At 43.8% G+C, this 16,189-nt stretch overlaps 1 protein-coding gene across 3 annotated transcripts in view; it reads right to left on the reverse strand.

The window, feature by feature from the left end:
• Positions 1-16,189, reverse strand: part of GABARAPL2 (GABA type A receptor associated protein like 2) — a 26,836-nt gene continuing 10,647 nt past the window's right edge. For 2 of the 3 annotated variants that reach the window (XM_038368538.2, XM_043495025.1), the window contains 2 exons: positions 4,635-4,807; positions 1-597 (listed from right to left, as the gene is read on the reverse strand). In XM_038368538.2, coding sequence (XP_038224466.1) covers positions 507-597; positions 4,635-4,807 — 264 coding nt within the window. In that variant the 3' untranslated portion in view covers positions 1-506. Of the gene's footprint in view, positions 598-3,509; positions 3,628-4,634; positions 4,808-16,189 lie in introns of all 3 variants that reach the window. The other variant, XR_006275127.1, reaches the window with a different exon arrangement.

Consider the following 16,189-nt stretch of genomic DNA (forward strand, 5'->3'; position numbering starts at 1 on the left):
TAACAGTGTGGGAGGAATTTTTATTGTAGTTATTCCTTAATAGAATTCAGAAAGAGGAACATTAACTCAGTTCAATATGATAAGCATCTTGCTACTGCTCAGAATAACCTAGTGAAGCCAGTGTTTCTAATAATTAATATTTTAATTCTTGTCAAGCTAACACCTCAAACTAAATCCAGAATAAATGCATGTTCCTCTTTTTCATGTTTTAGTAGCCCAACTACTTTGCATCAATATATAAACAATGTAATTAAATATGTGTTCCAGAGGGGTGAGGCTCTGGGAACTTATAGCCATGAGGACAATGCACAATAAAGGAAAACCCCCCGAAGAACTCTGATAAATTTACCAGTCTAATAAAACAAGACCTAACAATATATTAGGAAATTAATCCAGTTACAAATGCATGATGTGTATGGGAGAAACCTCTGTGGGTATCATAACTGAAAACAATTGGCTATTTACAAGATACATTGCGGGATGATGCAGCAGCCAGACCTCAGCATTCAGAAGCCAAATGTGTTTTCTCCACTGTACGCCACATACAAGAATCCATCCTCATCCTTCTCCTTCTCATAAAGCTGCCCCATAGTTAGGCTTGAACAAGGGAAAAGAAAAAGAAAACACAATGAGAAGTTGCTCAAGGCAGCAGAGCTGCACATGGTAACAATTACTGTATGGCAAACAGAGAGAAGGGGATACAATGAAAAACAAAGCTCTAGACTAGAAGTGTAAGTTTAAATACATGAATGAGAGAATCTGAAATGCTACTGATTCCAGAGAGACACAGCAGGCATCCACATCCCTTAGTTATCACCAATATCCCTGGTTGCTCCTGAGGCCAGATGTTCTAGCGCTGGCATTCATAAAGAATTTCTGGGAATCTGCAAAATGCTTGGATTTTTACTGTTAAGTTTGTGGAGCTACACAAATGGATTTCACAAATGTAGATTTTAGTAGATGCTGTTTGAGGCCTAATGCACTGGTATGTTTACAGTCTAGAAGTGTTGAAGCTGAAGTTTTAGAATGTCATCACTTTTAGTGGGATCACACCCTCAATAGCCCACTTCTGTTGTTGAAGCTGAAGCAACATCACCACCTAGATTTAAGATTATGTGAACGTTTCGATTGATAACCCCCCTTCCCCATTCCAGTGTTCTGTTCATACCCTGCTGGACTAATTTTCAAGGCCCAGTCTGTATCCAAAGGTAAATTTATTTTGAAAGTTTGTGCAAAAGGTATTTCAAATTCAGCCACTTTAAATGAGAGGTTGGGGGAATGAACACCTATGATAAAATAAAAAGAGACTAATCTAATTCTTGCTCCAAAATGTCTGTGGGTAGCAAGTTTAAATTTGGCAGGAAAACCAATCCTCATTGACAAGAAGGACCTTTTGAGTTTCCATATGAAAGTACATTTTGATTTGACCATGTGATGAAGGCTTTAGACTCATTTTATGCAGTTCCAATACTTAGGGAATACCAACATTCCAAAGAAAGGAAGGTTGCACTCAGCATGCACGTGTGGTTAACCTCACTGCATATGATGCAATTAATCTGCTAGAGGGTGCACTGAAGAAGGTTAGGCTTCTATTATACTCTGCCTCATTCACTGTAGATGATGTCTGTAGTAGTCATGTCTCATTAATTGTACAGTGAGGTAAGAGCATGCCCTATATGCCATCGTCCTAAGTGTGCACCTTGTGTAGAATAGGCTGCTCTGATGCTGTCTATCCAAATAGTTCCAGATGCTGCAATGTGTTTTATGACATTTTGTAGGTGTTTGTTGAATATTCAGTGATCTTTAAAATGAAAAAAAAAAAGTCCTGTGACCTATTATGCTGTTTTATGATGTATAATGGCCTGAAAGATTTGTCAAAAAACAGGTTTTATTTCCTGTTTGTTGTTTAAATTGGACAGTCAGCTTTGTGCCCCTGCAGGAGGCCTGAGGTGTTGTGAGATTGTGTTAGCACAAGAGATGAGTAGCTTGCAGGGGGAATGGATTTTCAGTGAAGCTGTTTGGCTGAGCATGTGAGGCTTACACTCACTTGACAGCATTTCTCTGTTTGGAGATTAACACTATGACTCCTGAATGCCATATCCCATCAATAACATCTCAAGGAATGTGCTGTGCAACAATGGGCGGAAACTTTTTCATTTTAGTGGGAAGTAGAAAACAGGAAGGGGGAAATGGAGGACACATGAGGCACCTGGCATCTGGTTAGTAGAACCAGCAGCTTCAACCACCTCTGTAACTGTCTAAAAATCAAGGAATCAGTTGAGGCAGCCAGTAACACATTCCAGTCTAATACCACTCATTTTAACTCTGCCCATCCTCCCAACTGTTTCAAAATGTTGACACTCGAAAAAAGAAAAGAAAAGAATAGTGGAGGGAAAGGGGGAATGGGAGGTAGTGGGGGTGCACACAAAAACCCCTGGCATGGGGGGAGAAGTGAATAAGGGGATGTGATGGGGTGTACCAGGCCCTAAGGCCCCCTGCTGGAGGCCTCGCAGCCCTACCACACCGCACCCCATGAAACAGCAGTAGAGACAAGTCCTCCAGGCTGCAGAGAGAGACTGCAGGGAAGCAACTAATCAGATCCAAGCAGACTCATATAAAAGGAGCTGCTGGACAGAGCAGATCAGTTGCTGACTGGAACTAGGGAAGTAAGGATGATGCTTGTGGCTGGCTACAGGGACTCGAGAAAGATTTCAGCCCTAAGGTAAGGGTGAAGATGCTGGGGCCATCATGCAGGTGTTGCAGTTAGTCCTTTAAACAGAAGTAGCAGGGTGGCACAGAGGAAGCATTTGGAGAAATGGAGGAATACAAGGAGCCCCCTGCTACGTGCAATAAGCTTGACCTACAGAAGCAAGGAAGTGTGTGACCCTCTAGTTAAACCTTGGTTTTTTGTTAACATTTGTTAAAAATATGTTAAAAAAATGCCTTTGTTAAAGATTCAACATTCCTGTCCATCTAATTAATATGTGAAAGTTAACAACTCACATCTGAGGTACACACCCAAAAAGATGTTACTGCAATACGAGGAAGATAAGACTTGAGTAACCAAGCAGGAAGGAGAAAAAAAAAATCCCTTTCAGGCCCCCATACACAATAAAGCAGCAAGGGGGGGGGGGGAACACAACATGCAATTTTTTTTAAAATCCTTTGCAGATTGTCTGAAGAGACCATTAAGATTGCATGGTTTTAAGCATTCAAATATCAAGTAATACCTTATCTCTGCCATGTTAGTAAGTAACATGATTACATGCTGTTTCTCAAATAATGCAGTATAGCTTCTGCTACAACCTTTGGTGCCTATGTAGTATCTGCTACTACAATGTATCATTCTGTGTACACCAGGCAGCCAATAAAATTTATTTCTATATAAAATGCATAGTGAATAAGACAAGGGGCCATTCCCTTCATTCACTTTGCACCCTACAAGATTATAATTCTGCACTGTATTATTTAAGAAAGTAAGTGTCTGCATCATAATGATTCATACATACCAGGGGCAGATTTAAGGGTTGTTCCAGGAATCCTGACTATGGTATTCACTTTTGAGCATTTAATCATGCAACCTTAACATTCTCAGTGGAACTTTGACTGTTAGTATCATGCTTGGTGCTGTAGAGAACATAGAGTAAGCACAGTACTTGCCCCAAAGAAATTAAAGTCTAAGAGGATTTTAGTGATCCTCTCCCCTGGATACTAAAATGATTCCTGAACTCTTGCTGAAGTGCTGTCCACTTGGTTAAACTTCCTTTCTTGGCAAGAAGTTCACCATCTATGTCTTAGACATCTAACATGGCATTTCAATAACCTTCCCCACCATCCTTCCCTGATGCATGTCGCAACTGAGTTGCTTTACAATCATCTTTTCTTCCAGCTTATTCTTATAAATAAGATGGGGTTTTGTATTTTGCCAGCATTTAAATAAAATGAGAAAAATTAGAGCAATGATATTAAAATAGCAAATCATTCTTCCTTTACTTCCTCAGCGAGCTGCTCCTCAGTATATCCTATTGAGGGGGTTAACACTAACATCATAGCAGAATGCGGTCCATCAGGCTTATGCAGTGGTGCAAATAGAATTCATTTCTTACTGGTACGCTGCCCTCATGGGAGGGACACAAAGGGGAGACACGTGACCTTCCCACATGACTTTCTCCCCCCTCCCAGCTCAGGGCCCCTGCACTCTCCCTGTACCCTCCCCAGGATCCATCCCATGCTACCTGGGGGGGAGGGGCTCTGTCCTCCTCCCACTGCGCCAGAGACTTCTGAACCGCAGGGCTCTCCGGAACTGCAGCAGCGAAAAGAGCAGAACATGGGGCCGCTCCTCTGGCGCGGTTGTACCACCCCCAGCCCTGTCCTCTGATGGGGATTCTGTACAGACCCCAGACAGGAGACGCAGCTGTGTGGAAGGGCTGGGGGCGGGGCCAGGGATGGTACAGCCACGCAAGAGGAACTGCTGGTGTGGGGCCACCCGGTGGCCTCCTGTGTCTTTCTGGTACGGAGTACCTGTTATAAATATCTTACTAGTATGGCTGACTGGACCGGACTGCTGTATTTGCACCACTGAGCTTATGTATCTTGAGTGAAATTCACAAAAATCCAGTCTAATGGCCTCTCACCTGGACTGTGGGACAGTCTTGTCTACAAAGAGGAATATTGCTTTCTCAGATGGCAGTTGAATCCTCTTCCTGATGATCCACATGAATTGGGCCACAGTGATGTCAGATGGAACCAGATACTTCCTCTTATCAATGTCAACAATCTGAGAGCCTGAGACCTTTTCCACAATGACCTATTAAAGCACAGATACAAATATGAGGCTTTTCTGGGCAGATCTAGACAGACTATTTTCTCTCTTGCTAGGACAGTCTTATAATGCTATGGGCAGGTGGATGTCAAATAGAAGGTGAAACGAATTCATCCCCTCTAGACAGCTCAAAACACCCTGCTCAATGTGCAGAAGCAGTCAAAAGAGCAAACAAAATGTTAGTATGCATAAGTAGGGCCCTATCAAATTTGCAGTCCATTTTGGTCAGTTTCACAGTCATAGGATTTTAAAAATCCTAAAATTCATGATTTCAGCTATTTAAAACTGAAATTTCATGTTGTTGTAATTGTCGGAGTCCTGACCCAAAAAGGAGTGGTGTGTGTGTGTGTGGGGGGGGGTTTGCCAGGTTATTGTGTGTGGGAAGAGGGGGTGATTGTGGTACTGTTACCCTTATTTCTGTAAAAAGAACAGGAGTACTTGTGGCACCTTAGAGACTAACAAATTTATTTGAGCATAAGCTTTCGTGAGCTACAGCTCACAAAAGCTTATGCTCAAATAAATTTGTTAGTCTCTAAGGTGCCACAAGTACTCCTGTTCTTTTTGCGAATACAGACTAACACGGCTGCTACTCTGAAACCTTATTTCTGTGCTGCTGCTGGCGGCAGCATTGCCTTCAGAGCTGGAGTGGCAGCTACTGGCTGGGAGCCCAGCTCTGAAGGCAGTGCTGCCGCCAGCAGCAGTGTAGAAGTAAGAATGGCATAGTATGATATTGCCACCCTTACTTCTGCGCTACTGCCTGCAGAGCTGGGCCCTCAGTCAGCAGCCGTCACTCTCCGACTGCTCAGCTCTAAAGGCAGCAGCGCAGAAGTAAGGGTGGCATGGTATGGTATTGCCACCCTTCTGTGCTGCTGCTGGTGGCACGTTGCCTCCAAAAAAGATACAGCAAATACAGAGGATGTTCTGAGATTGGTGACAAAAATGAGGGAATGTGCAAAACCATCAGGACTATTCAGACAATGAGGGGATGTGATAAAGGTATATAAAATAGTGAATGGGCTAGAGCAGTGGCTCTCAACCACTCCATACTACCGTACCCCTTTCAGGAGTCTGATTTGTCTTGCATACCCCAAGTTTCACCTCACTGTAAAACTACTTGCTTACAAAATTAGACATAAAAATACAAAGATGTCACAACACATTCTTACTGAAACTGCTGACTCTCATTTTTACAATATAATTATAAAAAATAAGTCAACTGGAATACAAATACTGTACTTACATTTCAGTATATAGTATATAGAGCAATATATACAAGTCATTGTCTGTATGAAATTTTAGTTTGCACTGACTTTGCTAGTGCTTTTGATGTAGCCTGTTGTAAACTAGGCAAATATCTAGAGGAATTCTTCCTCCCCCCCCAGGGGTATGCATGGCCCTGGTTGAGAACCACTGGGCTAGAGAAAGTAAAGCTTTCCCCTATGGGCATGTGTTCCATAATTGTCTACTAAGGGGTTTCTTGTACCTTGTAAAGCATGTGGCACTGTTCACTGTCAGGGACAGGATATGGGTCTAGACCCCTGGGCTGGCCTGATATAGCAATCCCTTACTTTTCTCTTACTCAGTAACCACGGGCCTCCAAGGGTGTATTGAACATACAATCTTGAGCTCAGTGATGTAGTTACTCCCTGGAGCCAAAGGTCACAGCATAAGTAAAGGTATATGCTGAGAAAGTTCTTGCAATTTGATAAAACTCCTTTACACCATGTCTACCACTGATATCCTCTGCAACCTTAGCCTGACCTTTTATCCTAATGCCTAATTTGTTTTGGAGAAGACTGAGGTGCTAGTGATAAATAAGGAAAATGGGTCTAAGCAAAGGCTGGCTTCAAGCCTGTAAACTATATCTGTGCTTTTATCTTGTTACACTTTAAGGCTGAAGCTGTCTACAGGAATTATTTTGAGGACATTCTATGGCCTCTGTTATGCAAGAGATTAAACTAGATGGTCATATGATTCTATGATCTGGAAGGGACCTCAAGAGGTCACCTAGTCCAGTCCCCTGTACTCATGGCAGGACTAAGTATTATCTAGACCAGAGGTGGGCAAACTACGGCCCGCAGGACAGTCCTGCTCAGCCCTTGAGCTCCTGACTGGGGAGGCTAGCCCCCGGCCCCTACCCTGCAGCCACGCAGGCAGTGTGGCTGGCTCTGGCTGGGCGGCGAGCTCCTGCTGCTTTGAGCAGCACGGTAAGGGAGTGGGGAGCAGGGGGGGGGGTTGGATAAAGGGCAGGGAGTCCCGGGGAGCAGTCAGGGGACCGTTGGATGGGGCGGAGGTTCGGGGGGGGCGGGTCAGGGGACAGTTGGATAGGCGTGGGAGTCCCGGGGGGCCTGTCGGGGCAGGGAGCAGGGGGGGTTGGATAGGGGTTGGGTGGGGGCAGTCAGGGGACAGGGAGCAGGGGGGTTGGATAGGGGGTGGGGTTCTGGGGGGGCAGTTTGGGACGGGGGATCCCAGGAGGGGGTGGTCAGGGGACAAGGAGCGGGGGGGGGGGTTGGATGGGTTGGGGGGTTCTGAGGGGGGCAGTCAGGGCAAGAAATGGGAGGGGGTGGATGAGGCAGGGGTCTAGGCTGTTTGGGGAGGCAAAGCCTTCCCTACCTGGCCCTTCATACAGTTTCGTAACCCTGATGTGGGCCTTGGGCCAAAAAGTTTGCTCACTCCTGATCTAGACCATCCCTGACAGGTGTTTGGAGATTTGTAAGAGCCGGTTAGACAATGATGGAGATTTCAAAACCTCCTTGGGAAATTTATTCCAGTGCTTAACCACGCGGCCAGAAAATTTTTCCTAATGTCTTACCTAAACTGCCCTGGATGCAATTTAAGCCCATTGCTGCTGCTTGTATCCTCAGAGGTTAAGGAGAACAGTTTTTCTCCCTCCTCCTTATAATAACCTTTTATGTACTTGAAAACTGTTGTTATGCCCCCGCACCCAGTCTTCTCTTCTTCAGACTAAACAAACCCAGTTTTTTCAATCTTCCCTCATAAGTCATGTTTTCTACACCTTTAATAATTTTTGTTGCTCTTCTCTGGACTTTCTCCAATTTGTCCACATCTTTCCTGAAATATGGTGGCCAGAACTGGACACAATGCTCCAGCTGATGCCTAATCAGCATGGAGTACAGCAGAAGAATTACTACTTGTGTCTTGCTTACAATACTCCTGCTAATACATCCCAGAATGATGTCTGCTTTTTATTTTATTTTTTTCAACAGTGTTACACTGGCAATTATACTGTATACCATTATACTGGCAAAGCTAAGCTTTTACTGCTAGAGCTTGTTTTGTTTGTGGGAGGAGGGGATTCCGATACTGCTACAAAACCCAGCTTTGCCAGTATCGCTCTGCCCACAGTAGGAGTGCTTTGCCAGTACAGTATACCAATATTCCTATACGGGGTAAAGCACGGCTAGTGCAGCTATGGCCTGAGACTGGCTATGTCTACACTACAGGCGCTACAGTGCTCCAGGGCTAGAGCAGCCACAGAGAAAAATTAGTGGGTGCTTAGCACTCACTGGCAGCCAAGCTCCCCTCACTCCTGCCTGCTGCCAGCCCCCGCCAATCAATTCCTCCCCGTCCCTTCTGCTCGCTGTGGAACAGCTGTTCAGTGACATATAGAAGGTGCTGGGAGGGAGGGTGAGCTCGGGGTGGAAAGGGGGGGGAAGGGGTGGAGTGGGAAGAGTGAGGTGGGTCCTTGGGGGTGGGGGTTGAGGGGGGGCAGGGCCTGGGGCTGGAGTTAAGCACCCCTGGGAAAAATTAGAAGCTGGCACCTGTGTATAGTCACATAGTGCAGACACTTCCTACAGCAACAGAAAGGGTTTTCTATCACTGTAGTTAATCCACCTTGCTGAGAGGCTGTAACTAGGTCGATGGAAGAATTCTTCCACTGACCTAGTGAGTCTATACCAGGGGTCAGATAAGCTTAACTACCTCACTATGAGGTGTGAATTTTTCATACTGAGGGATGTAGCCAGGTCAATCTAATTTTAAGCATAAACCAAGCCTAGCTTACTGTTTAACAGACGATATTTCTAAGTCCTTTAAAATCTACATGCCCAGAAGTTTCCTCTGCCTCATCTGGGCTGTGTAAGGTTAGTGGCCCTGATTTGGGGTTGACTGAACAAGGGGTCACTAAGATACAAAGCGCATAGAAAGAGAGCGTGCAAGAGAGATGGTGTAGCAGGCTGTCCTGGCCCCCTGCTGAAGGCCCTGCTGGTCTGCTACACACTGCCCCAAGGAGCAGTGTAGAAAGGAGCAGCAAAGGTAGGTGCTCCTGGGGTCTGCCTAGAGAGGCCTCGCTGGGGCAGCCATCTTGCAGGTTACAGAGACCTTGTCCTCATTCGGCTAAGGGCTAGCATCAGTCAATCAGCTCAATGGGCTCATATAAAAGAGCTGCAAGGACCAGAGAAGCAAGAAAGGGTATGCCTCTCTGGCCACAGGAACCTGAGGACTAGACTGGCTTTACTGCATATCTGGATTTGCAGAAAAAGAGGGTCAAGATAAAAGGGGCATGTGAGAAGATGCCCAGGAAAGTAGCAGCAATAAAATGAACTGAGCAGTATGTGGCTGCTGTTCATAGGATCCCAGAGTTGAAACCTGGAGTAGTGGGTGGTCCTGAGTTCCCGCACTTGCAAAGTGGTGTGAACCATAAGTAGTGAGGGTCAAGTCTAACCCAAGCCACAAGAAGGGGACAGAGCTCATTTAGAACAATGGCCTCCATACTGGGGTGCGCACACCCCAGGGGGTGCACGAGATGATCTCGGGGGGTGCGCGGGAGCAGGAGCGCCGCCGGATGGCACTCTGCTGTTTTTTCCCTTTTGTGGCAGCTCTGAACGTTCCCAGCTGATATTCCCCTCCGTCAGCGGCGCGCCTGCAGCAGGTCTTCCTGTCTTCTACCGTCCGTGGCATGCCTGCGGCAGGTCTTCTGGTCTTCACCCTGGGGGTGCACGAGCCAAAAAGTTTGGAGACCACTGATTTAGAAGCCTGACAGAAGGGCTGAATTCAAAAGGCCCAGAGCTGGAGCTGAAGGCCCTAGTGAGAACAGAGAGGTTGTTCATTTTTTGGATTCTTAGCTATGCAAGAAAGGGTTCATTTTCACTGTGTGACCTGGCTGGAGGGCCGAGCCACCGAAGACCCACAAAGCAAGGTCAACAACTGATAGGGGTGCCAGGAGCAGGAAAAAGACCGTAGTACTGCACCCAGCCACAAGTAAACATTCAAGGTAAGTGTTCTCTCTACATCAGTGGTTCCCAAACTGGGATTCATGAGCCTCTGGGGGTTCGTGAAATGTTATAGGGGGTTCTCGGAGAAAAAATTCCCTAATGGTGGATAGAGCTGTCCCTAAGGATCCTGGGCAGCACAGGGACAGCAGCCTGGAGCCCCTGGACTTCCAAGAGCTAAGCAGATCAAAGCAAGCATATCTGTCACACTGAGGAGATTTAAATTTCAAGACTCCTTTTAAGAAATGGAAAGGGAGGTGGATATTTTTTGCTGTTTTTAAAATAAAATAGGCAGCTAGTATTGTTTTTAAAATTATTATGAAGAACAAGTTTAAGCTTTGTTGTAACATGTGGTGTTTGCCTGGACTGCTCAAGGCCTGGATGATTGTATAGGAGGAACTTTGAGTTGGCTTCTTAAATACCTTAATGCTATTTCACATCTGTAGGTAGTACTATTGGTGAAAAGGAATGGGGGTTATGGTGGATTACAAACTGAATGAGTTGTCAATGTGATGCAGTTGCCAAAAAGGCTAATATCATTCTGGGATATATTAATGGGAGTGTTGTATGTAAGACCAGGAGATAACTGTCCTGTTCTACTTGGCACTGATGAGGCCTCACCTGGAGTACTGTGTCCAATACTGGGTGCCAGACTTAGGAAAGGTTTCAGAGTAGCAGCCGTGTTAGTCTGTATTCACAAAAAGAAAAGGAGTACTTGTGGCACCTTAGAGACTAACAAATTTATTAGAGCATGCTCTAATAAATTTGTTAGTCTCTAAGGTGCCACAAGTACTCCTAGACTTAGGAAAGATATGGACAAATTGGAGGGAGTCCAGAGGAGGACAACAAAAAAGATAAAAGTTCAGAAAACCTGACCTATGACGAAAGCTCAAAACAACAGAGTATTTAATCTTGAAAAAAGAAGACTGAAGGAGTTGATAACAGACTTCAAATATTTTAAAGGGCTATTTATAAAGAGGAAAGTGATCAATTGTTTTCAATGTCCACAGGAGGAAGGACAAGAAGTATCAAGCTTATACGGCACCAAGGGAGATTTAGATTAGATATCAGGAAAAACTTTCTAACTATAAGAGAAATTCAGCTCTGGCAGCGGTTTACGAGGGAGATTGTGGAATCCACATCACTGGAGGTTTTAAAGAAACTGTTTGATAAACACCTTATTAGGCATGGTCAAGTTTACGTGGCCCTGCCTCAGCACAGGAGACTGGACTAGATGACCTCTCGAGCCCTAAATTTCTATGATTCTATCTGATTCAGCTGAATCTGCCACTTTATACTCCCACAATCCTCTTATGTAGCAAAGGGTGGTGCAGAGTCCCTTCTTTCTTTAGTAGCTCCCTGAAATGGAGTAGGGATTCTCTGACTCCTATCCTCTCCCCCTTATTGCCTTCAGCTGATACATGTGGTAAGCAATGGGATGAGAAGCACCTTCCCTCCATAATCCATGGCATACAAAGCCCTATCAATAGCACAGAAGAGCCAAGAGGAAGGCAATACTGGTAGCTGAGTGATTATGAGGTCTGTGGAAGAGCTCACATTTTCCCCACACAGATATACCTCAACCATGTCACCATCCTTACCATATTACTTAAAAAAATCTCTAGGGAATTTCACGGCCCCAAAACTTCATTATTGCAGAGTTAAGGTTGACAATCAGTTCCTTGTACCCTTTCAGAATGTCAAATGCCCCTATAGAGAGACAAGATGGGTGAGGTAAAATCTTTCATTGGACCAACTTCTGTTGGTAAGAGACAAGCTTTCTCTCTCACTAACAGAAGTCGGTCCAATGAAAGATATCACCTCACTTACTTCCGCTCTCTAATACCCTGGGATTGACACAGCTACAACTACAGTGCATACAAACATCCCTGTGGTGAGTCTTCTGTCCACCAGGACATACATATGTGATGTGCACACCAGCCGCATGCTGCAACCTTAACTCTGCCCTCTGAGCGATGCCCAAAACTACCCCGACAGACATCATATCAGATAATATGGAATACGGTTGGAACAGAGCACGAGTACTGTAGGAAAAGTCTAACAGATCTTGTCTTCATTAAAGCAAAAGTTATGTTTAGATCAGGCATAGTGAACACCAGCTAACTGCCTGTGCTATGCTCAACCACTTCACCCAGAGTTACCAGATGCTAGCACTCCTTGGCCTTCATCCTAAGGACTCTCTGGAACATCACCTACATTTATCCTAGCACTGTAACGCACTATTACAAATACTACCCGACTGCTAGAAATCCTCATGAGAACAGACTGTTGTGCTCTACTACTTGCTTAACCCATATAACTCAATACAAAAACAAGGGACCCATGATTCCCCCTGCCTCCCGGTGCAGATGCACCTCTGATATTGCACTATGAGCTCTAGCAACGTAAGAACCTGCATCAAGTAATCTCCACCCCAGTTAATACTGCTACTCTTAAAAAGTCAAGAGCATTTGGAGTGCAGGCATGTGAGAATACAATTGAGGCATACCACAGCACAGAAAATGGTACATTTACTTAGTCATTCTTCTTATCTGCTTATTACACAGCAGCTCTGGATAGGGTGACCAGATGTACCGATTTTATAGAAACAGTCATGATATTTGGGACTTTTTCTTATTAGGCACCTACTACCCCCCCAACTCCGACCTGATTTTTCACACTTGCTATCTGGTCACCCTAGCTCTGGATGATCCATACTTAGTTTTTTCCTAGTGGCTATTGCAAGCTCTAGGGGTGGGAGAGCTAGGGTTGCAGAATAAGGCTGGTGTGCACATTAAATATGTATTTCCTAGGTTTCAGAGGTTTAAGTATAGGGCCATTAGACATTTGGAAGGGTATGAGGCACTACTGGTTAACATGAACTCTGCATTAATTGAATTTTTGGGCAGTGAATAGACCCTTATGATTAGTTGCTATCCAGTGGCAGATCCAATGGAATAGTAACCCCAAAAAGTTTTGACAGAATTAAAGTTTTCATTTAAAAAAGCTGGGGAAAAACCCTACATGTCTTGGCCTTAGGATTGCAAGGAATCTTCCACCTCTGGCTCCATCAGCACTACAGCTCTATCAAAGACAGCAAATGGGTACCAGGCAGGGTAAGGGGTGTTCTGCTCTAATAAGGTTTCCTGTAGCATGTTTAGGACAGCAATTATCATATAGAAGTGCATTACTGACCAAGTTGACAAAGAGCACCATTTAAGTGTATTGTTATATCTTAATATTGTTGGCTGCACTGAAGTTATAGGATAGTGAAGTCCGCTAAATATAGTATAGTGCACAGCTATATATGTGGGACTCAGCTAAGTCTGCCACCCCTTTCCCACAGCATCCACCAGACCCAGAACTGTACAGGGGTAAACCTCCTTCTAAAGGAACTAGGACCAACATGGCATACTGCCTTCTCCACAGCAGAAGAAAGGTCATACAGGGCCAGACCAATGGTCTAGCCAGTATCCTGACTGATGCTTCAGAGGGAATGAACAAAAGAGGTCAATTATTGAGTGAGTAATCCAGCCCAGAGCATGGGGTTGTGTCCCTAACCATTTTGGCTAATAGCCATTGATGGACCTATTTTCCATGAATGTATCTAATTCTTTTTTTAACCAAGTTATACTTTTGGCCTTCACAACATCCTGGCAACAAGTTCCACAGGTTGACCATGTGTTGAATGAAGAAGTACTTCCTTATGTTTGCTTTAAACCTGCTGCCTCCTAATTTCATTGGGTGACCCCTGGTTGTTATGTTTATGTGAAGGGGTAAATAACACTTCCCTATTACATTTCTCTATAGCATTCATGATTTTTTAGATCTCTATCATATCCTCATTGAGCCAGCTCTTTTTCCAAGCTGAACAGTCCCAGTCTTTTTAATCTTTCCTCATATGGAAGCTATTTCATACTCCTAATTATTTTCATTGCCCTTCTCTACACATTTTCAAATTCTAATTTTTTTTTTTTTTTTTTTTGAGGTGAGGCAACCAGGACTGCATGCAGAATTCAAGGTGTTGGCATACTATGGATTTATATAGTGACACTATGACATTTTCTGTTTTATCTATCCCTTTCCCAATGGTTCCTAATATTGTTAGCTTTTTTGACTTCCGCTGCATGTTGAGCGGATGCTTTCAAAGAACTATCCACAATGACTCCAAGATCTTTCTTTAATGGTAAAAGCCAACCTAGAACTCATAATTTTGCAAGTATTTGGGATTATGTTTTTCAATTTGCATTACTTTTCATTTAACATTGAATATTATCTAACATTGTCACCCAGCTTTAGTGAGATCCCTTTGTAACTCTTTGCAGTCTGCTTTGGGCTTAACTATTTTAAGTAATTTTGTATCACCTGCAAATTTTACCATCTCACTGTTTACACCCTCTTCCAGATTATTTATGAATATGTTGAACAGCACAGGTCCCAGTAAAGATTTTTAGGGGCCCTGCTATTTACCTCAGTTTCCCCCCATATATTCCTACCCTTTGTTTCCTCTTTTAACCAGATACTGATCCATGAGAGCACCTTCCTTCTTATCCCATGACTGCTTATTTTGCTTAAAAGCCTTTGGTGTCAGAGTTTCTGAAAGTCCAAGTACACTGTATCGACCAGATCATCTCTATGTGCTTGTTGACACCCTCATAGAATTCTAATAGATTAACGACACATGATTTCCCTTGTGACCGTGGCTTGGTACTGAAGTTAGGTTTACTGGCCTGTAAATGCCAGGACTGCCTCTGGAGCCTTTTTAAAAGCTATACATTACATGAGCTGCCTTCCAGTCATCTGGTACAAAGGCTAACTTTAAGAAATAGGTTATATACCACAGTTAGTAGCTCTGGAACTTCATATTTAAGTTCCTTCAGAACTCTTGGATGAATACGATCTGGTCCTAGTCACTTATTACTGTTTAATTTTATCAGTTTATTCCAAAGCCTCCTATACTGACATCTCAATCTGGGTCAGTTCCTCAGACTTGTCACCTAAAAAGAATGGTGCAGGTGTGGGGACTTCCCCTACATCCTCTGCAGCAAAGAGCAATGCAAAAAAGTAATTTTAGCTTCTCCTCAATGGCCTTGTCTTCCTTGAATGTTCCTTTAGAATTTTGATCAGCCAGTGGCTCCACTAATTGTGTGGCAGGCTTCCCGCTTCTGAGGTATTTAATTTTTTTTTTTTTGCTGTTAGTTTTTGTCTTTTGCTAGTTGCTCTTAAGATTCTTTCTTGGCCCGTCTTATTATTTTTTTACACTTTACTTACCTTTGTTGATGCTCTGTGCTGATACTCCTTTCTAGTTTCCTCACTAGGATTTGACTTGTAAATGATGCCTTTTTGCCTCTAACCACCTCTTTTACTCTGCTGTGTAGCCATAGTGACATTTGAGGTGCTCTTACTGTTGCTGTAGTTGGTTTTTGTATTTTTATTTGGAGTATACATTTAGTTTGAGCCTCTATTATACTGTTTTTAAATAGTCTCAATGCAGTCTGCAAGCATTTCACCCTGGTGACTTTCGTTTAATTTCTATTTGCTAGCTTCCTTGTTTTTTGTGTAGTTCCCCTTTTGAAGTTAAATGCTACTTTGGTGGGTTTCTTTGGCATTTTCCCCCTACAAGGATGTTACATTTAATTACATTACGATCACTTTTACCAACTAGTTCAACTATATTCTCCTCTTGGACCAGATCCTGTGCTCCACTTAGGACTAAATGAAGAACTGCCTCTTCCCTTGTGGATTCCAAGTCAAGCTCCTCCAAGAAGCAGTCACTAATGGTGTCTAGAATTTTTATCTCTGCATCCCTTCCTGAGGTGACATATACCCAGTCATTATGACGATAGTTGAAATCCCTCGCTATTGTATTTTTCTGTCTTTGTAGCCTCTCGGATCTCCCTGAGCATTTCACAATCACCATCACCATCCTGGTCAGGTGGTCAGTAGTATACTCCTATTGCCATCCTCTTATGGTTCAAGCATGACATTTCTAACCCTAGAAATTCTAAGGTACAGTTTGATTCATTTAAGATTTTTTTTACTTTGTGACTTTTCTTTCACATGGAGTGCCACTCTTGTCATTCCTATATATTTTGTACCATGGTATCACTGTATCCCCCCGATTCTCCTCATTCCA

Source organism: Dermochelys coriacea, chromosome 12, assembly GCF_009764565.3.
Source record: "Dermochelys coriacea isolate rDerCor1 chromosome 12, rDerCor1.pri.v4, whole genome shotgun sequence".
Classification (NCBI taxonomy): Eukaryota; Metazoa; Chordata; order Testudines; family Dermochelyidae; genus Dermochelys; species Dermochelys coriacea.